The following is a 24,818-nucleotide window of genomic DNA, read 5'->3' as shown; positions in this document are numbered from 1 at the left end:
TCAGGTGTTCAGGTTGAGAAGTTCTGGACCAGAGCAAGCTCTTGCATTTGTGGTTTGAGGGATAGTTTCAGTAACAGCCTTTTTTGAGGTCCCTGTCCCAGATAACAGTTCTCAGGGATCATGGCTTCTGGCACAGAGGTCATCAGCAGGCCTAGGATGTGAACCACACAGAGCCGACATTATTTTTCATCTACAACAATAAATCATCCTGCAGCTCAAGTATGAGGTCCCCTGCGTTGTCACTGGCATCTTTGGGCCCTTAGGTGCCCTGGTTTCTGGCTGGGTTTATGTTTCTTCCCCCCTGTGTGTGCAACCGTGCCCTTGTGGTGGGAAACGCAAAAAACACTTGGGGAATGAGGCGTTTTCGTAACGTCATTTATTTGGTCTAGATGAGATATTTTGCTCTTTAACAACAGGAAGGTTGAAGATTCCCAGAGGTTGGAAATCGGACCAGAGACTATTTGTCCACTGGGGAAGTTAATAACGTTGAGTTTACTTATAAGGATAAGGCAAGGGAGCGGGTGGTGGAAACCCCCGATCTGGCGGATTTTCTACTTGCGGCCTTGGACTGTGGCCTCCTGAAGGAGACCTGGTGCCCCCCGTGGGAAGGGTACCTCACAGGGTGGCGGGGGCTATTTCCCGACGGGACAGTCTCGCGGCCCGGTCCCTCTGTAAGGGTAAGAAAGTCTCCTTTTCCAGCTGCTAATCACTTCTGGAAACTGCCGGATCCCGTTAGGAGGGAGAGGGGTAAGGCCGGCGGAAGGGTCCCGGGACGTGGGAAGATGCCAGGCGAGCGGGAAACAGCAGGAAGAGGCGGGATTCTGCCCTTTGTCTCGCGGCCCCCTGCCTGAAGCCGCTCGGCAAGCAGCCCCCGCGCTAGACTCCCCCGGCCGTCCAGAGCCGGTCCGGGAAGAGGCCGGGTGCGGCGGGGCGGGGCGGGGCGGGGCGCGTAGGGCCACGCCCATCACGGAGTCTTTAAAAGGTGGGGGCTCTGGGTTAGCCGCTGTTCGCGGACTCGCGGAGCTTTCCCAGGGGTCTGGCCTTGCCGCGGGTGGTGCGTGGTCCTGCCTCCGACTCGAGTGAGTAACTGCAGTGGGGGCGCCTCCGCCCACCCCGGGGGAGGAAGGTTCCCACAGCCTCCCGGGCTCCTCGGGACGTCCTGCCGGCGCCCCCCCGCCCCCCATCTCCGATATCCCCATCTCGATCCCCACTTGCCCTCCCCTCCGCCATTCTCCTCACCCCTGCCCCCCCGGTTCCCCCACCCCCCTTTCACACACACCTGCCCCGCTCCCCGTAGCCGCCCCGGCCCTGTCCTTGGATCCCGGGCCCTTCAGGCAGATAAATAATCGTGCGTGACCTCCCTACCAGTTGCTTCACACCGGTTTCTTTGGGAGAGGCGGGGCCGAGAGTTTCGCGTTGCTGCTATTCCGCCTTTTGGTAGCATTGGGCCCCCTCCTCCAGCAGCCGGTTTTCTTTCCAAGAAGAGGGTGGGGTGGGTTCCGAGTCTCGGGGTCTCCTCTGCCCGGAGGAGGTCTCCTCTGCCTCGCTGCGCTGAGGGCGACCTTACCAGGGGCTGGTTGGGAGTCCTGGGAGTGAGGTGGGGGCTTCCACAGCCCGCCGAGCCCAGGATCCTTCCCCTGCTGCGGTGCAGATTTCTGGCATCCCCATTGTTTAGTGGTCTCTGCCCACTAAGCACTGAACCTTAAATGTTGAAAGAACAGCAGTGAAACATCAGGTCGAGCTTTTTCCGGAACTTTCTACGATTCAGGTATAAACGGGAAAGCAAGAATGCTTGGTTGTGAAATTCTGCAACAGGTCCTGAAATCACATCCTGAGTTCCAAAGCTCCACGTAGGCAGTCCCTGGGGGAGGGGGTTTCTAAGCCGGGAGACACTCACCTTCCACCCCCTCTCTCAAGCCTGGACGTTTGTTGAAGGATATTTGTTTAATGGTTACCCAAAATGTGGTCCCTGTTTTATTTGCCATCAGCAGATTAAGCACATTGTCACCTTTAATATGCTTTCAATATGGATAATCTTTTAATTTGGGGTAGTATTTTTTTTTTAACTCAGGCAGTAAAAATGGTGTCATTGGTTCTTTTCTAATTAACCTGTTTTAAAGCTCTACTTACGAAATGACAAGAATTCAAATAGGACAATCACAAATTTGTCTCTAATTTGACTCAGATTTTTCAGGAAAGAGATGGGCGATGGATTAAATGAATCACATAACTTCAAAACTGTGTACCAAAACATAAGTGATTTTATGAAGTCCACCCTGGTCTCCCCTCACTATCCTTGGTCATTGCTGTCTCAGGTTGATTGCAGCTGGTACTTGATCAATATTTTTCAATGTTCTTTCTACTCTGGTGTCTAGTTTTCTTTGCTCTTTTAGAGTGAAAATTACAAGAGACAAGATCTGCATCTCATGAGTCTTTGAGACTCACAGTACTTGCCTGCGTGCCTTGAACACAGTTGGACCAGAGCCACTATTGGTTAATTGAATGAAGAAAGGAAGGAGTAAGATTGCAATTGTGGGGGACAAATATTTAATTGAACTCAGGCAGTAGGTAATATTAGCGAATTTGACTTAAGGTTTCGATTGCAAATTTTTAACGGTTGCTCCAAATGTATTCAAATACTGATTGATACAAATACCAATATGCTAAATACTATGATGAAAGCAATACTCATTGGAGATCTGATGAAACTGGCAATAACTTGGGTTTTGGCAAAATTGCATTTTATACCAAAACAGCAAGAATGTTGGCATATAGAATAGAGGGGGTGGCAATAAATGAGCTTTAGAAGCCTCAGTCCAGCCTCAACATTGCCACTAAATGGCCATGGAGATGTGGACATCTAATTGTTCTTCTCTGCCAGAAATAAGGTAAATCAGGAGAGCTGAGGGGAGCAAACCTCCTATGGAGAAGGAGTCCTGGCCTAGTGAAAACGACAGGACTAAAGCCAGCCATGCCCCAAGTCACATGCCAGTACTAGCACCCATTGGTTTGATGACCTTGGGCATCTTTACTGTGTGGTCTCAGTTACTTCATCTAATAAAATGGATGTAACAGCACCTATAACAGGGTTGTCATAAGGCACGTTGATTGTGATCCTTGTACAAAGCCCAGCTCAGCCAGGGGGAGGTTCCTTGTAATTGGACACTATTGTAAATTTTATTGAATATATAGGGAAATGGTCATCAGTGAAAGCCTCTTCCAGGAAGGCACTGATGCAGACTTACCAGTATCTATTAGGCCTTGCCATGAGGACAGGTTTCTTCCCTTTGCTGATATTCATTGGTTTCCTCAAGGTACCGTATTATTTCCTGGGCTGGTATTTGCATGGCATCCTTGGGGTTCTATTGGGTGGGGATCTCTAGACTCCCTTGGGGCCTTGATTACCCACAATTGTGATACTTAACTGTTTTTGTGTGGTGGACCCTTCTGGCAGTCTGGTGAAGCTTCCGAACTCCTTTTCAAAATGTTTTTAAGTGCATAAAATAAAGTATGTGGTACCAAGTTCATCAGTCCCTGCTATTTCAAGGAATCTGTGGTCCCAGTTTAAGTACCCTGACTTGGAGTTTTCTCAAACTGGATTATGGAAGAACCCGGCACAAGTTCTGATTGTTAAAAATTTTAAGTTTTGGGGGCGCCTGGGTGGCTTAGTCAGTTAAGCGTCCAACTCTTTCAGCTCGGGTCATGATCTCAGGGTTGTGAGATCAAACCCTGAGTTGGGCTCCATGCTGAGTGTGGAGCCTGCTTATGGATCCTCTCTCTCCCTCCCTCTCTCTGCATCTCCCCCGTGCTCACATGCGTGCTTGCCCTCTCTCTCAAAATAAAGTAAAAATTAAAAATTAAAAAAAATTTAAGTTTTTGTGTAAGTCAAGGGAAGAACCAAGTCAGGGGAGCAAGTACATTGTGAATCATTTGCAAAGGGTATCAGTTCTCCTTGCTCTTTTTTATTATCTCATTGTGCCAACAGTAACTACTAATTGTCCTTCACTAATGAAAAGAGGACAGATACCCTATAATACATTAGGGCCAAATACCTTCCCAGTTCACTACAGGAAAGAAGGTTTCATGGTGGCTTCATAGTACTTCTAAAAGAGAAAAGTGAAGAGAGAATTCAGTCTTCACATAGTACAGGAAATGCCCAATTTGAAAAGAACCTGTGCCAGAGCCTAGAAGTCACTTGAATTTTATTGGTGTTCATTTTTCAATTGAAATGGTAATTTTGCTTTGGTTTCACAGTTATGAGTCACTTGATCTCTATACCTCAGCTTCTCCAGCCATAAAATGGGTATAATGATAATGTCTACCTTAGCTGTTAGGAGGATTAACTAAGTTAACATAAGTAAACTACTTAATATAAGTAGCACATGTAGTAAGCGTCGGGGGATTTAATGGTAACGTTTGTGAAATAAACATTGTGCCTGTAATACAGGCAAAGAGCTTGTATTACATGAGTATTTGTGATTATTGTTACCTTTCACGTGGCAAGCGCTATTCTAAATGCTTTCCATATACTCTTTAATCTCAGAACTAGTTTATGATATAAATAAGCATTATCTCCATTTTTTAAAATCAGAAAAGCAGCAGATCAAATAACCAACCTAAGATCACTTGGCATATAAGTAGTAGTTTTGGCATATAAATCTCGGTCTGACTCCATGTAAAAATCACACCAACATTAAATTATTTGAATAATTAAATATCTTGTGGATCACACAGATTGTGGATTGAGATGGCAGATGCTGGGGGTCGGTGACCAAATCTATAGCCTAGTTGCATTCTAATTACAGTATGTGATTTGGCAGGTAGTACTGAAATCTGTGTCAAGGATTTTGCTGTACTCCACGTTGAAGACATGAATGGAAACAGGATATGGAATTAGTAATTAATGGTGGCGCTGAGGTGAACACAGGACAACTTACTGGAGAGAAGGGCGGATTTCTCTGTAGCGAGGATAGACTTAGGGCAGCAGAGAGGAGTGACAGAGAGCTTTCTGGTCGAAAGTAGCAGTTTGGGGGTGAGCCAGGCACAGAGAGGACACTCACTAACCGGTAGCTGGAGGGTTGAAGATTGGTCAGAGAGGAAGGTGTTCCTGTGCACAAGTAATTTGGTAACCAAAGGACTGATAATTCTCAGGTGATCTGAATGGTCTCAACCCTTCAATCAGATATGGGAGTTTGGGGAAGAGATTGTGGTTCTGGAGTTGAACAGGAGTGGGTTGAGCCGGGCTTTGGGTGTTTGGAGGTCATTGACCTCAGCAAGTCACCTAACGGCCGACCTTCTGGTAGCCATATTCAGGCCCAGCAGCGCTGCTGAAGGAAGAGGAAGCCGGCGTCTGTGCAGCACAGGCTCTTTGCCAGGTACTTCACAAACGGTATCTCGTGAAATCCTCCAACCACCTGACAAGCGTTCTCATCCGTTTCCAAGGTGCAGCTGAGGATGTCGAAGTTAAAGAAGTTGGCCAAGATCACAGAGCCAGTAACAGACTTTCAGCCTTCTATCTCCACGCTCTTTCTCTTATACTAGGAACATGTTAGAGGTGGCACATGCAATGCATTTTCCGTGGCAGACGTTATTAATCACAGTCGTCTTTAATGCGGAATCTTGAACATAGTTCCAGGAGCCCACTGTGAGTAAATCTATGAGATGAAACTGTTTTTGCCATCCCTGAGACCTTGCGGACTTCCCGAATCCCTTTCTACCTGCTTCTGTGTCATGGCTTCTACCGTATTGCCTTTGTTCATGTCATGCTAGCACCAAAGCAGGACCTCCTGAGGAACAGGCACCCTTCCTTAGGACCAGCTATTTTAGCCTCAGTTCCTAACCCAGGATGTGGCTTACAGAGTGCGGAATTAATACATTTAGACGAAATCTCCATGCAGTAAAGCATTGTACAGTGGTTATTAGCTGCCCTTACCCTAGAAGAATTACTTGAGATACAGGAAAGGAATTCGGATTTAGCTGGATGAGGGAGGGCAGGAAGTCAGTTGCCCTGATGGGGAGAGGCAGGGGGATTAGGGGTATAATGAAGGAATGGCTATCTGAGATGTGTAGATGAGGATTGATAACAAAACATCATCTCTTGAGTATGTTGAGTATATCATTCTACACAGACTGCCTCCGATAAGCATTTCTTCAACCTATTCTCTTAACTCTGTAACAAAGGCACATTATCCTCCTTTTACATATGAGGGAAATGAGACTGTGTTGACTCCAAAAGCCATGCTTTTAATGGACTCTTAGGCCGAGCTGTCTTGAAGTCGTGGCTTTGGTAGAAGGAGCCAAATGGAACATGTAGCTCATCACTAACATGTAAAGTCTGTGCTTGGCTCAGTGTTATTCACTTAGATAAGGGAAGTAGACTAACCAGATTGTTTGGTAAGCAGAAGGAAAAATTTTTAGAATGGGCACGGAGTGGAGCTCAATTTCCAATTAACTACTACTCTCAAACTCTGGCTCTATTAAAAAATCATTGTAATTCGGGACAGTGCTACTAATTTACATATTCTTTAACTAGCGACCCCTCTCCATGTGTCTCAAGATGAAACTGGTTTATAATGAATTCTCCCTTTCTGGAAATTGGATTCTAGCCAGATTCCAGTGTCCTAACAAAACCCTGTATGTAATAATAAAATGTCAAAGCTTCTGGAAGTATTTAGAATTCGGGTTTATAGACGGATTCATTCCAAACCTTTGGTATCAGAGCGAGTGACTGAAACTGTGAGTGGCGACATGTAGAGTCTAGATTCAGGGATTCAAGACATTCAGAATCTAAAAGAAGATGGCAAATGCAGAACAGGTAGTGTGAGAACGATCTGTGTGGCCACTTTGCGGTTCTTGCCGGTTATCTGGAGAATGAGGTAACTTGACCACAAGTGACTCAGATTTAGACGACAGTAATTTTCTCCTAGGGGTAAGTCTTATGAAATTCTGGGTGGTGTCTTTGCCTGGGGAGAAGCAGCAAAGAGAAATCGCATACAGGTGTTCAGATGTAAACCAAGCCTTTTAATCTAACACAGTGCCCCAGTATTAGAACTCTTTCAGACACTGAAAAACAAAGAGTGGACTGAGAAACCGAGAATAAGCCTGTTTGGTCTCTTTGGCGAGATATGTGTAAAGTGGGATTTCTTTTCTCCTCTCACCATTCTGTAAATTAATGCATAGGATTGGGGAGAGGCACGTAGCCCAGACTGCGGAGTGCAAATCCAGTCTGCTGTGATTAATGTCAGCTGTTGTGGAGTAGTACGGCCAAAGGCCTGTAGGGAACGTGAAGCTTTAGAATTTTTTTCTGTGCAAAGCAATGCCAAGAGTGACAGAAATGGAAGATCATCACACTTCCTCCTGCCAAATTCAGGGAACATCCACAGGGGTTCACCCCAAAAGTGTAAATTTGAACTTCATTTCTTAGTCACCATAAATGGAACTATCATTGTCTGCAGTGCGTATTAACATCCCAGAAGAAGGTTTAGGAGTGACTAACCAGCTAAGTTTTTTCTTTACCCTGTTTTTTTGCTCTGAGCTCTGTTCTTCCGTAGGCGCCAGCCAGTGGGTTTTCCTACTGGAGTACTCCTGGCAGGATGGACAGTTAGGAGATGCCCCTCCATTTTCAAGCAAACAGTTAACTGGACAGCTGCCACTACATTTGTTTACCCCTTTTGTCTTCACAGTATCTCCACTGGTTAGAGAGGGCTGCCTTTCCCTATTCTACAGACGAGAAAACTAAGCCCAAGGTTGCACAACCATCTTAAGTAACATCTTAAATACTGGATCTATCCAAACCAACCTTCCTCCTTCCCTCCCTTCTTTCCATTATGAAATATTTCAGACATACAAAGTAGAGAATAATAGAAGGAACGCCCAACTACCCAGTATCCAACATAAAAAAATAAAGATTACTCCAGCTGAAGCTTTGTGAGGATGCTCTTTCTATTACACCATGTGCTTGGACCACAGAGAGGACTATTCAGAAATCCTTAGGAAAGCCTTGAAACTGGATGGAAATTTTGAAAAGTTGATGACTTGGCAATTTTATGTAGGATCAAAAAATGTGACAAAGGGAAGTAGACCAGTGCTACCTTTGTCTTGATAAGCATAAAATCGAATTGGGAATTGTACAATTTAAAAAAGGAAGAATTCTTTAAAACAACAGACATTATTTTGATAGGTGCCAAGCACTCTGGTACATGGTATGGGGAATACAGAAATGTGGTCCCCACCCTAGAGGGGAAAAAGCTTTTAACATAGTAAGCTGAATGTTGTAGTACTTTGATGGGTATTTCCTGAAAAGATGACACATTTGGCTGGTGTGGCCTGTGCAGTAGAAATCAGACTTGACTTACAATAAGTGAATTTAAGTAACTGTGAATTACATAAAGAAAGGAAAGACCTTCTTCCCTGTTTAAAAGTCCAAGCTGCTCTTTAATAGGGAATAACAAAGTGATGAGTTAGTTTTTGAAAAAAGTATTTTTAAATGGTATTCAGAGATAACCCAAGATGGCATTAGTCTTCATAGAAATCTGGTTCCTTATTGGTGATAGCTCCAAAGTAAACAGGTGGGAAAATGTAAGCCACTAGGTTGATATTAAATAGTATAGTTTCTAATAGGATGAGAAATGCCTTGACAGTAACAGATTATGTTAGAAGCCAGCTGGGCTGTTGATGCTGGGATCCAATTTTAGGTAGTAATTAATTGTAAGGTCATTACCTACAAGCCAGGGCTGGGTTTTAGGTTTCCTCCAGAATCATAAGGGTACTTCCAGCAGATGTCTGTGGCATCCATGAACATTCCAGAACTCTGGTAACTTTGGAGCCAGGGGGCAAAGTCAGAATCACTAATTGCACTTTAGACTCAAGCCAGTGCAGGCTGTTGGAGCCAAGGCTTTGTGTCTGAGGTTTTACAGTCAGGCTCAAATTTCACTGTGGATTTAAACATTGGAGCACCTGTCTCCAGGGAAGGGAATAAAAGATTTATGCAACTACTATAGGAAAGCTTGCAGATTTATCCCGTTGCTGCTAGCTGTTGATCCTCTGTGGATGCCTTCACAGTAGCCTGTTACCTTCATGGACCCTCAGAATCACCTTGGTCCTGTCTGAATAAGGAAGTAGGCTTTTTGCAAGTTGAGACCAACAGTTTAGTGATAACTAGTCATATTAGTCAGGTCTGTGTGTTTTTCAAGGAACAGGAGCTCCATCTCAGAATGACTTTGAAAAGGCAATGTACTGGCTCATGTAATGTCTATAGGATAAGACGACACAGCTGAAAAGTGTCTAAACCTAGTCTCTCCATCTCTCTTCTTCTGGGCCAGCTTCATTCTTAGGTTCCTTTCTTCCAGTGGCTAGGCAGCTGCTAGCAGCTCCACCCCTACATCCACATAGCCCTGGGTTTAACTTTCACTGAACTGCCTTAGGGTCGTGTGCTCATTCCCACACCAGACACTGTGATGGGTGGCAGGCAGGGGGGGGATGCAGTGACCTCATTGTCATGACCGAGTCACATGCCCGGCCCCGGAGTTGAGGGTACGGTCAACACCCTCTAAACAAGTACTTCTCAAACTATCTGGTAAAGGACCATTTTTGTTTAATTTCCAAGCACAGATTCTCTGCTTCTATGCCATTCCGTAAGGCGAGTCCACTGATCATGCTCTTGATTGTTGTGGCATAAAATTGTATAAAGTTTCTGAACTCTCACCTGCATTTCATCTTGAACTGGTACCAGATGTGGTGGACCATCACAAGGAGACTACATTTTAATAAGTACGTCCTAACCCACATGGACTAAGAAAGAGATGGTTACTTGCCTGGAGAACATCTGGGGGAAAGTGTTACAAGAGGGTCAAGAGAATACTGTATCCCAGAAATGTGCCCAACACAGTGATTAATTCTGTAAAACTTGCTTTTAGAAAGACCTCATCTCAGTGTCAAGGAAGTCACTGGGTTCTGGATTGTTTAATGCTGTAGGCTGGGCAGGAGGATGGGAATTGACCGCCTTCCTTTTTATTTTAAGGATTGAAGATTCTTCCATCTATTTGCTTAGCAGCCCTCCTCTTCCCTTATGTAGCTAGCCAAGTCTGAGTTAGCAAGGGGGTCTCCACTTTCTCAACCAGCTATTTTCTAGAGAGGTGTGCATCTCATCTAAGGAGACTGAACAACCAAGGGCTACAAATACCACTCACAGAAGAGAAGTGTGAGAATGAGGCTGGAGAAGAAAGAAATTCTCACTGTGTTTTTAGACACCACTTGGGGCAGGGCAGGGCACCATCCTTGAAGGACAACTTTCTGTACTGCTAAGGCACCTGAGTACGTTGGCCATTCAGAAGTAGGCATTTGAAACCGCGGCCAGGTAGGCCAGTTCATTGAGAAGAGAGGTTAGAACATGTTGGCCCCACAACACAGCAGGATTTAAGCTTGGAGCACTACCCCAGAGTCAGGCCAACTGCAGACGTGCTCAAAAGACAATTCACCTCGCCGGGAAGGGAACTTGGTAGTATATTCTCTATGGACTGACAGGCCTATCGAAGAGGGGAAAAACTACTACTGGCTGGGCTAGAGGACCTGGGGGTTAGTGAAGCACAGAAACCTAAATCGTAGCCATCCCAATGGAAGTTTGTTGTGGTTACAGCCGGGGCTCCATGCACACAGTTCTTCCAGTCACAGACACAACTATTTACACTGTCATCTTGCATAACTTCAGCAGACACAGATAAGACTAGTTCTCGCGGGGCAATACAACACTCTGTTCATCCCTCGAAAGTGGCAGAGCTCTTATAGATTGTGTTAAGAATTCGACGTTGTTAGGGGCGCCTGGGTGGCTCAGTCGGTTAAGCGTCCGACTTCGGCTCAGGTCATGATCTCACGGTCTGTAAGTTTGAGCCCCACGTTGGGCTCTGTGCTGACAGCTCAGAGCCTGGAGCCTGCTTCAGATTCTGTGTCTCCCTCTCTCTGCCCCTCCCCCGCTCATGCTCTGTCTCTCTGTCAAAAATAAACATTAAAAAAAAAATCGGCGGTGTTACAACGAAGTGAACACATGATAAAGACCTCCACCCGGGTGCATGTTCTTCAGCTGAGTTTTCAGAACCCATCCTTAAGGTGGGGGTGTCGGGGATGGACAGTGTTTGCCTTTCCACTCCCACACTTCTTTCTCAACCCTCATGCTTCTGGTGGCATAGTTTTGTTTTGTGCCTGGCGACCTGTACTGTTCTACTGAATGCAGGTCCTTTGTCCTGTAGGGAAAAAAAACTTGCGCGTGACAAGTCAGAGTTTGCTAAGGAAAGAGCTGCAATTTGGAAGATGAGGCGATTTTGGAGGAACGCAGGGCTTTAAAGACGTGGTTAGAGCAGTTCTTAGACAAAATCTGCAGCTGGCCCTGGGGTTTAAACAGCCCTCCCGGGAGCTTGGCAGGCATCTCGTCTCGTGTGGGGACATTCTAATGAGTCCTTTATTCCTGCAGAATGCCCGTGTGGGGAGGTGGAAACAAGTGCGGGGCGTGTGGGAGGACCGTGTACCACGCAGAAGAGGTGCAGTGTGATGGGAGAAGCTTCCACCGCTGCTGCTTTCTGTGCAGTAAGTATCTTCCAGGGCTCGATCTTCGACAATGAATGGGTTGTAATGAATGTAAAAGCTTCAGTTTACCTATTTAAGGAAAAACATTGTGGTTTTGTTAACAAAGATTTTTTTTTTTAATGTTTACTTATTTATTTTGAGAGAGAGCATGAGTGGGGCCAGGGGGTGGTGCTGAGAGAAGGAGAGAATCCCAAGCAGTCTCCATGCTGTTGGCGGGGCTCGATCCAATGCAGTGTGAGATCATGACCTGAGCTGAAATCAAGAGTTGGATGCTCAACCGACTGAGTCACCCAGGCGCCCCACAGAGATGATTCTAGAAGCTTAGGTGGTTTCTGCCTATCTGTCCTTGACATCGTGAACGCTCAGCCTAGCAGCAAGGACGGCAGGGTTGACCTGTGGCATGTGGCCGTACTATGTCCCCGCGGCTTTTAGCCTCCACTGAGCCTTTACTGTACTGTACTTGTTCTCATGTCCATTCCCCTGCTTCACTAAGAGCTCAGTGCTGTTTATAGTCTGGCACTTGGCACAGTTTCTGGTGCGTTGTAAGGGCTGGGCTCTCATTTCTGAATGAACGGTTTGCTCCTCCTCATCCACCCCAGCTTTCTCTTTGGCAGGGGCCTTTCTCTTTGAAACCTATTTGCTTGTTTCTTGGCATACTACTGGTTGAAATCAAATGTCTAGAAGCTACATTTCCATCTTCTCTGGTCATGAAAATTCAGTTATTTCTGGGTTATTGATATCCTAATTGAGGGAAAGGAGCTTAGGATGTGAAAATGCCATCAAGGCAAGTTGAGAATTACTACTGTTTAAAGATGGAAGATTATCAGTGTCTGATATAGACAAGAAAGAGGACATAAAACACACGTCTGTGCTCGAAAGACTGTACACAGTGGACAGTAAGAGAAACAGAACCGGACACAGGGCCCCTCCCCCTGCAGACTGTAGTGATAACTAAGTGTTCAGTTTCAAGCAGTAGAGAAGCCACTTCGGAAAGCTCTTTGTTAATCATCATCTTCTGATTCAAAGGACAAATTTTCTTTGATGAAGGATTTGTTACATGAGGACCACCCCCCCTGTACATGCAGATACTTGCTGTATCTATAGTACCATATAGTGAAAATTATTGCTAGAAACTGCATATATTAAATATGTTGGGTTACGTTAAGAAATAATCTCCAGAAAAACCTCTCTCAAATTTTAGTTGCCCTTTTCTCTTTAGGCACCAGCATTCAACATGTTGGGACCTTTTTATGGTGTAATTGCTTTGCAGGCAACGAGAAACAGACAGCAGAAAGTCGCAGTTAAAGAATAAAAATCCAACATATGTTTACTGTGTATGCCCCCATAATAGCTACCATTTCTTGGAACTGGTTTCACCATTTCTTCTCTTAGAAGTTATTATTTTTTTTTTTTAAGGAATCTGTTTTTCAGCAGGTTTGAAACCAAGAGTACATGAACAAAAGGGGAAATACAGATACTTTAGACATTGTTCTTAGTTTCATCTAGGTTAAGCCAGGATAGTCTCTCCACCATAATAAACTCACTGTTTCCCCAATATCAACTTCTTTACTGGCAATTTTACTGTTACTTCCTAGTATCTGTCTTTGCTGACTAAGGTCTTTTAAGGATATAATTCAGAACAGTTTGCAAACTTAGAATTTTACTGTAGAGAATAGAGAATGAGGACGAAGGGAAGGATGGTCATATAGTAAAATTTTCATAAAATTGCTTTAATAACTCTGTGGTCTTTGAAACAGTTTTTGTATTTTGATTTTTTCTCTTAAGGGTGTTTATTCTCCTGTAATGTGTGGTTTTAGGTTACCTGTGTCTTTCAGCAAACACATTTCAGTTCTTGAGCCTCAACAGCAAGGTTCCAGAGCAGATGATGTCATTCTGTTCTACCAGAGAAAGTGTTAGGCTAATAGAAGCTTCCTAATTGTAACTGTTTTACAGCAGCCAGTCGCCGTTCCCTGCTGTCCTTCTTTTCTTCCTCCTTTTATTTCCCTCCCCCTACCCTTTTAAGTAGGAGGGAGGAAAAATCCCCCTTTCTACTAACTTCGGATTTCCAGCTGCCCAGTAAGTTCCCTCACAGTTTTGTGTGTGTGTGTTTTCCAAGCTTAACTGAAGTTTTAGAAAGTGAAATAATGTCTGGGTAAAACATGATGACATTTGGCAGTTTTATGAAGTGGGATCCGTGGAAATGTCTTGTGGCGAGAAAACCATCAAGAAAGAATGCATTCTCCTTTGGGACAGAAGGGAAACACAAATGCAGACTTGAAACCACTTTGCGATTTTCAGACCTACTCATCACTGCTGGAGAAGCTGGTGGCGAGATGAAAGAATAATAGGTTATCCCCTCCGGACTCATGAGGAAAACTGGAATTCTGGAGTTAAAGCCGTTTTTATGCCAGGGGGTGCTCTTCAGGGGAGGGCTACAGAGCCAGCCCCCACAGGGCACTCAGCCACTCTTTTGCTCTTTGTTAGGTTGTGCTTTGGCACCACTAGGGTGAAGAGGTGGAAGACTGTGCTGAGGGTTGGAGCAAGCGTTAGTTTTGTTCCTTTTGTTCATGTAATTCTAGCCGTGTAATTCTCTGAAACCCCTCCGTCCTGCCAGAGAGGCCAAGCCTATTGAAAAGTCTGAGGCTTCAGGATGTTAAAATTCTGATACATTTCTGAAACAACACCCTTCCTATCCATGGAGAAAGGCAAATCGTCCTCAGCTGTAGCCGACCCAGTCCAGATGCTGTCCCATGGCTTTTGGGAAACCACAGGGGAAATAGGAACGTGAGAGAGCCTGTGCCTTTCCCATTTGTAGACCATGTGTCAGGGCCACCACTGCTCTTAGGGAAATGGCATCTCTGGCATGTTTCTAAAGGTCTCACTCGTTCCTCCTCAGTGGTTTGCAGGAAGAATTTAGATAGCACCACAGTGGCAATTCACGATGAAGAGATCTACTGCAAATCCTGCTATGGAAAGAAGTATGGGCCCAAAGGCTATGGTTATGGCCAGGGCGCTGGCACGCTCAACATGGACCGGGGTGAGAGGCTGGGCATCAAGCCAGAGAGGTGAGTTAGGACCGCGTTTCTTACCTTCAGAACGGAGTTATAACAATTAATGTTGCTTGGTGAAATAGCAGTCTGGGACAGATTTTAGCTTAAAATAAGCAAACAAAAGGACTCTCGGTTTTCATGTATGAACTAGTGACTATTCTTTAAGCTTGAAATGGACAGTTTGGGACCTAATAGAATTCTTATTGATTATTCCAGTGATTTCTAGTCTTGCTTTTGGGCCATGCTCCAGTGTATCAAGGACTCATGTTCTCAAAAGCACATGGTTTACATTTACTTCCATTTCACAGTGTTTTGGAGACCAGATGTCATGAAATCAAGTGATACAGAAATGTAGTGTCTGAATCATGAGACACATTTCTCATGTGCAGTTAAGCAAGGAAAAATTCTCAGTCACTCCTCCCATGTAAGAATATTTCACCAAGAAATTACTTTTCTCGAACTTACAAAGTCTTACTTCAAATTGAAATTGTTTTTGATTCGCTGAGACATTAATATTAAAATTTAAAGGTTCCAGTGCCAAAATATTAAGGTACTAAGTCTGCTAAACTTCATTTAGTATTTTATGTTCAGGCTACATAATTTCTTCATTTGGAATTTCCTCTTAATTCCTGTTTTTGACCGATTAATTCTCTCATTTGAACTTCACATTTTTCACATTGTTTTATATCGAAGAGGCCAAAATGGGTGTGATACTCCGATAAAGTGGTCTTTTCTTGGACAAGACCGTTAATCATGCCCCGTGAGCTGGACACCCTGCAATATTAACACGTCACCTCACATAATCCTCATGACAGCCCTACAGGGTAGGGTTTCCCATCTTACTCAACAAGTGTAGACAATGAAATATTAAGCTATTTCCTAAAGTCGCATTGCTAGCTAATTGCAGAGCCTGGAACTTAACCTAGTGTAACTCCAAAGCTTAGCACGGTGCATTATGGTATGCCTGAAATAATACTTGAGTGCCTGCTGTCTGCTGAAGATTTATATTCATTTTACATAATCCTTACAGTAACTCTGGGGGTTTAGATACCTTGTCCCTATTTTATAGACAGGACACTAAGGCTCAGGTCACACAAGTAAGTGACACAGCCAGGATTTGACCGCATGCCCATTTGGCTCCCAAACCTGCGCTCTTTCCACTGCACTGAGGCCCACCTGTCTGTTCTTTGGGTTTTTTCCACAGAGTTTCCCAGCCATGGTGCCTTGCCAACCAGCTGTACAAGGGCTGGCTCGTCCGTTGTTATGCGCCATCACTTGTAGGAGCCCAGCTTACCTTGGTCTTTGTTGAAGTTCATTGTGCTTGTTCTGCTCTCCTTTTCCAGCTTGTTAAAATCCTTTCTCGTTTTCTAAGATTTCTTTCAAATCTTTCAAAACACACATATCTATATACCTCCCTCCACACCACCCCCCCTCAAGCCAAGTTCATCCATAACCCGAAAGTTAAGTCCGTGATTGCGGCTACAGTTTTAAAGTCACAAAAGGGCAGCAGTGGACCCACTTCTTTACCTCCTGCTGCTCCATCTTGTCCAATAGCTGGTCAGCCCTCTGTGCTGGCCTGTTGATCTGTGCCCTTGCCTCTTCTCCTTTTTAGCCTGGCCACCTACTAGGGCCAGATGTAGAGACTTCCTTTTCCAGAAGCCTCTCTGCTCTTAATGACTGACCTCTGGGAGCACCTGTGGTCTGGAGCACCCTGGTGGGATGACGTAACGATATAACATATGGGGACCATATTATCTTCACAGGAGTCTCCCGGAGAGGCAGCACTGTGTGGGCAGAACATTTCACTGAGGCAGAACTGTCAGTTCAGACTCACCAATTTTCTAATTCTGTAGCTCTTCACGTTATTTACTGTCTGAGCCCCTATTTCTTCATTTCTCGTGAGGTTAACAACTATACACACCCTACGATGTCATTAGCAGGGAGATGGGAGATAATCTACATTAAGTTCTTGTTAACATAATATTTTGGATATTTTTTTGGGGCAACTCCTAACTCCAAATGTTGGGTATCATTGTGAATAGCTATCAAAAATCACTCTCCAAAGGAAGTACCTATAGTAGGTTGTACAGTTTTTTAAAAATATTCGTACATTAGGGGCAACTGGAAACACCAATGCTTGCATCAGTACTGTGAATTGGTATTTGTTGTTTAGAATAAAATTTCCAGCGGCCATAGCAAACATGACTCCAGAAATGCTATATGTTTGCCACCTCATGTGAAAGTACAGAAAACAGATGATAAAACATGGATACACTGGAGATGAAGAAATGGAAGATACCGGGGAGGAGTTTGAATCCTTTGTTTTATGAAAAGGCAGTATTTCTAAACTAACATTTTATTTTCTATAAGTATGTAACTTAAACTAGAGTCAGGAAAGAAAACTTTTTCCAACAGGAAAAATGGGACACTTGTACCATTTGCTGAGCTAACTGCTGCTGTCCTCTTATCTGCTTGACTGACCTACAAGGCTTGAGAGGGGCTTTAAATCCTCTCAGAGCCCAGAATGGTATTCTGCACTGTAGGTACATCTACATATTGAAGGGGAATTAAAGCGAGAAGTTACCCAGTGACTTGAAAATAAGTGACAAAAATTACAATATCCACAGAAAAAGCAAACATCATACAGTAATAGGCAAACCTTTTACAGCATTTTTCCATGAAGCTAAGTAGCTTATTCACACTTTTCCCCACTTAACGTATATTAGGAAATTAATCTGTAAGTAATGCTTAACGTTCTTAATTCTACCTGAGTCCACTGACCTATCGGCAGAAACTTTTAACTGCTTAGGCTAACAGTGATTTTTCAGACTCTGGTAAAGTAAAAAACTCCCTGTGATTCCAGTGGTAATATGAACAATGATATGAATATGGGGTAAAAATATGTCCAGTGTATGTTTTTATAAAGCATAGCATAATTGTTTCATAGAGGCCAGCACCGGGGATTCAAGGAATTCTGTTTAGACTCACAGAGACAGGTTTTTAAGTTTGGGGCTTCGTCTGTTTATGGCAGTAATGAGCCCATAAATAGGTTAAAGTACCAGCCGGCCAGCGCCTGAGACACAGTTCTTCTTTCCCCTGGATGTAGTTCAGTGAGGGCCTCTGGCCGTGAGACAAGACAGCAGTTAAGTCCCAGTGTCCGGTTGTGCCTGTCTTGTGGGCTTATTAATTAGAATGGGCCCTTCGGTAAATCCTAGTTTTTCCCCCTTTCTTCAAGTGTTCAACCTCATAGGCCTACAACAAATCCAAACACTTCTAAATTTGCTCAGAAGTATGGAGGTGCTGAGAAGTGTTCCCGATGTGGGGATTCCGTGTACGCTGCTGAGAAGATAATCGGAGCTGGAAAGGTAAAGTGCTGTCTTGAGTTAGCAGCAGTGAATGACTCCTCTCTCCTCCCTTTCTCCCCCGTCCCCCTCACATCCCCTTCAGGTGTGCTGTCTTATATAAATACATTAATGCCCTGGATTCACATTTTTCTTAGATTTCCATCTGAATCATTAACTTGTTGAAGCGATGCCCTTACTTAACAAATCACATCTATGTTTGAAAGAAACTTGTTTTCATAAGGGGCGCTCCTGAAGGATGTTAAAGGCAGACTGTTAACAAATCTGCACTCTGCAGGTTATTCCATGTAGTGGGAAACCAGAGTTGGGACTCCTGATGCTAATCTGAGGTGTACTTCTGAGCAAATTACTTAACCACTTCACCTCTTCCAGCTGCAATGCTCTCAGCCATAAAAGAGGCAGTCTTTAAAGGAGCGCATTGTGTTTGCGGTGAGATCTGAGACGGCTCTTGGGGAGATGGCCCTTGGCTGGTACAGCCCGTGTCTTCTGTAAATGAAGTTTGAACCCAGCCCTGGTGTAGGTGGCCAACACCCTGTGTAGACACAGGGAGGTCCAGTTCCAGGCTTTTTGTTGGAGTTGAAGCACAGCAGTCAGGAGTATGCGTTGGGTTGACGTTTGCGAGCCACTTGCCAAAGTGTCTACACTGTACTGCAAGAAACCACCCTCTCAGACTTACTCAGTTGTCTCTTCCAGCCCTGGCACAAAAACTGTTTCCGGTGTGCCAAGTGTGGGAAGAGTCTTGAATCAACAACTCTGACTGAGAAAGAAGGCGAAATCTATTGTAAAGGTAAAATTAATTTCCATTATTGCTGTGCATCTGAATATCCCACCCTGGTTAAGGAAATTTCACCAGCATACAAGAAAAAGAAAGTACTGTGACAGTGGGGAGAGGAATTGGGAAGGAAAGCAAGGGATTGCCACTGGCTATTTGAAAATAAAGGATCTAGAGATGCTCACAGATAACAGAGATAACTTGAGACAATAAAATTGACTGTCATTTAAAATCCCCCCCCCCCCCCCCCGACAAATAAGATAAAAACCTCACTGAAACACTGTATGTTTCCAGCAAAGCATATGAATGTATGAAGGTAACAACAGACAAACACGTAACTTGCCCGGCCCGATTTGTATGCTTGTAACTCCAGTGGGTCAGAATGTTTGGACTCACCTTTGCAACTCTCAGATACTTGCTACGTGGCTCATTTTATATCTTAAATAAGTTGAACTGTTTTGGGCATGGCAAACCATTTCTTTTTTAACTTACATGGGTTTGTCATTTTGTGGGTCTTAATGCTAGCAAAGCTTAATGGACCTTCTGCTAATTCTCTTTCCTTTTTTAGGATGCTACGCAAAGAACTTTGGGCCCAAGGGATTTGGCTATGGTCAAGGAGCAGGAGCCCTTGTTCATGCTCAGTAAAGGCATGACCCTGAGCTGACATCAAACACGGAAAGTCTCTACATGGCCTAGGCACAGATAATCTAACACTAAACTACTGTGAAATCCTGCCGGCACTTACGTACTGTCTGTTGCCCCGTACACGGATAGGCTGGCTGACTAGTGGGAAGAGAGCACTGTACCCCTTTGCTTTTTATTCCTCGGCATTTTCAAGAAGTGTTTCTTTTACATTTTAAATAAAACTTCAGCTGGATTCAGGTGCTCAGTGTCGTTCACGTTTTGGAGGAGCTGCTGTGATTTCAGTTGGCGGAAAATCACTTGGGTCCCTACCTGTACTTTAGTGGTTAGAGTCCACCCTGTTATGCAGCTGACCCACTAGGCTAATGTTTGCATCACAGCTGTTGGAGAAGATCTCTTTTAACCTGGTCAGGGTTGCTTGGCAACCGATTCCAGCTCTTGAGAGATGGTCGGGCAGCATCCCCCACCCACCTGCCCGCCCCGCTCTAGCTGGTGGTTATTCTCCTTAAACAACCTGCATTAGAATCACCAAGGAGTATTAAAAAGCAGATTCCCAGGCCCTACAGAAGCAGACTCTAGAGGTGGGGCCATAGAAGCCATTCTAATAAGCTCCTCAGAAAGGCACAAGGACCCAGGGTGGTGGGCACAGTTAAACAAAACACTGAAATATTTAATTCATCTAAGTCTAAAGATCATTACAAACAGCTACCTACAGACAAGTACAGAACCTGAGGCTTGGTGTGACATTTTTTAGACTCCACTCTGACCTGATACATGGTAACTTACTAAATCCTGGAAACTGAAGTGATTTCCTCAAACATTTCAATCCTGCATAAGTTACAAAGAATGTTGCAGTGTCCTGACACATTCAGCTGGCTCACGTAGAAAAGGAGGCACCAGACTATACACAATATTTTCACTATTTCCCCAGAAACTTTTATCAAAGACTCAATCTAACCTTTAATTTCAGGGGTAAGGTGTGAGATTGGTAAAATAAACCAGCATGATCAATGAACATATCTTAATCTTGTCCAAAGCCTGTTTTAGCAGACTGTATTGCTTATTTTGAAAAGCTACAGCGGTTGTGCTGTGTATGGCATCAAAAACATAAGCAGAAACTTAGTGGGAAGAAATCAACTGAGGATGTACTAGGTGAAAGAATTCATGCTTATTTACGTCATAGCCTTGAGCACCTCATGTGGTCTTAGAAGACAAGTTCCACTGTGGGAGAGGGGAAGGCCTCTTTGTTAAGCAGGCTGGGGAAGCTAATCAACCATAAATGAAGATAGGCTGAATTGAAGAACAGTTATGGAATAACTTCTAAATCTGTATGTAGTAGTTTTAGAACTTGCCCACAGATTCTTTGACATTCCCAACAAAACACGGAGACTAATTCCCCTCCCTCTGAATAAAGGCCAACCTAGTGACTCATTTTTAGCACAATATGTTGGACAAGGTGAGGTTAGAAAAGGCAATGGTTTTTGCCTGCCTCTTTCCCTTTGGAAGCTTAATCTTGGAACTCAGCTGCCATGTTTTGAGGAAGTCCAAACCACATGGAGGTATTACAGCCATAGCCTCCACTGAGAGATCTCGACCATCAGCCAGTATTAACTGACATGAGTGAGCCTTCAGATTATTCCAGTCCCCAGTTTTGAACATCCCAGCCCACACCAAGTGGAACAAGGTGAGCTATTCCTGTTGAGTCCTGAGCAAACTAGAGATCTGTGAACAAAAACACCATTTTAAGCTACTAAATTTTTGAGAGGTTGGTTAGGTAGCTACAGGTAACCCAAATGTAAATATTAAACCATTCCCCACACAGAACCAACATTTCCCATACCTACTAAGTTTCCCAAATTATATTGGAGATATTAGTAGATATCTGAAAGGAAATTACTCTAAACAAAGCTGCCAGGTGCCTACTAATTTGAGGTTTCTACCCAATAAACAACCTACTCAAAATTATTCTTAAATTGGGAGCCATAACAGCTCCCCCCAAAATGTAAAATTAGCTACCAGTGGTTCTAGGAGTGGAAGAAGAAATTTGGCTTTGTTTAGGCTCTGTTCTGGGAGGAATCACTTTCATCATTTGGAATAAGTCAACAGGGTAGCCCAAAAGTAATCCAAATGTGTTATTAAAGTGCTGAATGGTAAATAAATACTTTTATTTTTAAAGTGACCCAACTGGGATGTTTTCAGTCCTTTGTGGTGGTTTGGTATATTTGAGGAGGGCTGGGAACTCTAGTTCCCAAAAATCTTCAGGATCAGTTAAGTTTAGCAAGTGTTGCTGCTACCAATCTGTATCAATACACACACAGCTGTAGATTCACAGGACACACTAGCGTAATGAAGGCCTTGAGAACATGTGGTTGAGAAGTCTGTTTTAACTCGAGAGCCTTTAGTTGCACATGGAACCACTAACATATTAAAAGAAGCACTGGGAATCTGGTCCACTGGTTCTCAAACTTTTTTTTTTTTTTAATCTCAGGACCCCTTTACATTCTTACATTGTTGAGGAGCCCAAGGAGCTATTGTTTATGATCAATTACATCTACCAATATTTTCTGTATCAGAAATTAAAACAAAATTTTAAAAAATGTGTTAACTCAGACTTCCACTTAAAGCAAAAATGAAAGTAACAGGCCAGATTTACCCTCTCACTTGAAACACCAAAACCACAAATTACATCGGAAAAAAAAAAAAGTTTTCAGGCCTTGGACAACAGGCAACAAAGAACAGTGATGGGGAAATGAGATCAGTCTTAGGCTTAGCAGTTTCACTAGTTTTGAGAGTTTCCAAGCTACAGCTGTAGTGCAAGGAGGGAAAACACAGGTGGGGTTGGGAGGCACCCCAAGTTGAGACTGAGTGGAGTCCAGAGGGGCCAAGGCAGCTAGAGTTCAAAGGACCTGAGAGAGCCGTACAGAAAACTCCACAGACATGAAGAGGACAACCCACCCCCCACTTTGCAAGTCTTCAGCCATGTGCTGATAGCGCCTGTGAGGTAACTGTCCAAGACCAGAGAAAAAAAGCAACTGAAAGACTTAGAACAAAGTCTGGTGCTCACATGGGGCTGGGAATAGTTCCTGTTCATTGCCACCAGTGACACGGGGAAACACAATTCATGGGGCTTTCGATGGAGTACATTGCTCTTGCTCATCTCAACAATGGGGAATAATTAATCCTAAATTGAACACTGCTCGGTCCTGCCTAACCAATCTTGCTAACAACAAAATCTGAAAGAACTGAAGCTTCCAAATAACTGCATCACAGAACAAAGCTCTGCAATTTTTGTAGGAATACAAAAATATCCAGGACTCAATTCATAGTGTCTGTCACCAAATCAAAAATTACTAGTCATCTTAAATAAAAATTTGAAAAGAAAAAAAAATTACTAGTCATGTCAAGAAGCAGGAAAATACAACTTGCAACAATGAGGAAAAATCAAAACCAACCCAACCTGACATACATGTGAAAATTAGCAGGTAAGGATATTAAAAGTTAATTATGGGGCACCTGGATGGCTCAGTTGGTTGAGCGTGACTCTTGACTTTGGCTCAGATCATGATCTCACAGTTTGTGACACTGAGCCCCGTGCTGGGCTCTATGCTGAGAGCAGAGCCAACTTGGGATTCTCTCTCCCTCTCTCTCTACTCCTCCCCTGCTTACTCACTCTCACTTTTAAAAATATAAAAAAAATAAAAAGTTAATTATCAGTGTACTCCATCCATATCTTCAAAACAGTAGAGACAGAAGATATAAAAAATGGTCTAAATCAAACACTGTAGGTGAAAACTATGTCGGAGATGAAAAATCCCCTAAATGCCTAAATAGTATTGACAATAGACTAAACTAGACAGAAAAAGATTTAAGTGAACTTAAAGACCTGAAGACAACCCAAACTAAATACTGGGGAAAAAGAGAATTTAAAAAGTGAACTGACTGGGGCACCTGGGTGGCTCAGAGTTAAGTGTCCAACTCTTGATTTCAGCTCAGGTCATGATCTCAGATCATGATCTTAGCATTGGGCTCCGCACTGGGCATGGAGTCTAAGATTCTCTCTCCCTCCCCTTCTGCCCTTCCCCGTGCTCTCTCAAAAATAAAAAATGAACTGATCATGAGCTGTAGGACAATCTCAAGTTGCCTAATCAATGTGTACCTAGAGTTTCCTGAGGGTGGGGGAGGGAAAAGGAAAAATATTTGAAGACATAATAACTGAAAATTTCCAAATTTGATGAAAACTTTAAACCTACAGATGCAAGCCAGCAGCAATGAGGCTTTCTGATGCTTTGAATGGAAACAGTCCCTTTTTTGGACTGCTAGAAACACTGCTATTAAAACGTATTGTTCAATCGAAGTAAATGTCTGATGACAGATGTTCAGGTAAAATTTATCCAAGCAAAAAATTCATACTCCAAAGGCAAAAAGTTTTCTAAAAGGCACATCTGGTTTCCTGGAGTTTGTGACTTAGCTGACCCCGATGAAGGAACATTCTGAATATCCCACTTGGAATTACAGACTTTCCATTTTGTAAAGTCACATAAAGATATTTAATAAGTAACTCTTAATATGAACAACTTTATGAAACTGAAGATTTACTTTTTGACAAGAAGCTAAGATTTCTTGTCCTGATACATACCACTTGTTTCCAGTTATCTCTATAAACTCTTAGAATCTGGTATCCTTATCTTGATACAACCTACCAATCTTGGGAAGGGCTGAGAGATCCATGTAAGTCAACAATGAAGGGGAGAAATATACCCGGAATGAAAATTGATGGCTTGTTGCAGAATTTGCTTTATTTTTATACTTGTTCAAAATATTGTTCCTTGAGCTCTACACAGCTCTGGACGCATTACTTTAAACATCATAAAATAATTATGAAATGAGTATTAATTATTCCAGTCTGAAAATACTTAATACCACTGGGTTCTCAACCCATAAACAATCATGTGGACATGCACATGCAGGAAAAGGCACCTTCACAATTTCTCCTTTTTAAATTCCCCAAAAAAGAAGTTATGATGCATAGCTTTTCAAGTAACTGAGATCAATGTTTGGTAGGTTTCCTTTTCCAAAATTTTACCACAGTGTCTCTAGATAATACTTAGATTTAAAACTTGGAGATTCATACAGTCCTTGAGGATCCTAATTACTCTATGGAATCCAAAATTCTTAAAGAAAAATTTCCTTTTACTTACAAAGTATTAATTACATACATATACATAGACATGGAATTAGAGTTTTTTAAAATACTACCACCACCTTTTACTTTTGCTAATTTCTAGTCCTCCCACTTGAATCCTAGTTGTTCCAGATACAAATATACATAATAATCTTTTCAATATAATAGGTTACCACTACCCAGTGTCTCGTCAATTTCTTGAAGTGAACTGAACGAAATAACAAACAAACACACGC

At 43.3% G+C, this 24,818-nt stretch overlaps 1 protein-coding gene across 1 annotated transcript; it reads left to right on the top strand.

Annotated features, from left to right (window-relative positions):
• Nucleotides 1-972: 972 nt before the first annotated feature.
• CSRP2 (cysteine and glycine rich protein 2) lies at nt 973-19,635 on the top strand. Its single transcript, XM_049627461.1, has 6 exons — nt 973-1,079; nt 11,462-11,574; nt 14,471-14,639; nt 17,860-17,989; nt 18,680-18,773; nt 19,327-19,635. Exons 2-6 carry the CDS (start codon nt 11,463-11,465, stop codon nt 19,401-19,403), a joined length of 582 nt encoding a protein of 193 aa, XP_049483418.1. The 5' UTR covers nt 973-1,079; nt 11,462; the 3' UTR covers nt 19,404-19,635.
• The last annotated feature ends 5,183 nt before the right edge of the window (nt 19,636-24,818 follow it).

The sequence above is a fragment of the Panthera uncia genome, chromosome B4 (genome assembly GCF_023721935.1).
Source record: "Panthera uncia isolate 11264 chromosome B4, Puncia_PCG_1.0, whole genome shotgun sequence".
In the NCBI taxonomy this organism is placed as follows: domain Eukaryota; kingdom Metazoa; phylum Chordata; class Mammalia; order Carnivora; family Felidae; genus Panthera; species Panthera uncia.
The sequence above is the reverse complement of the archived record's forward strand: the minus strand, read 5'-3'. Positions and strand labels throughout refer to the sequence as shown.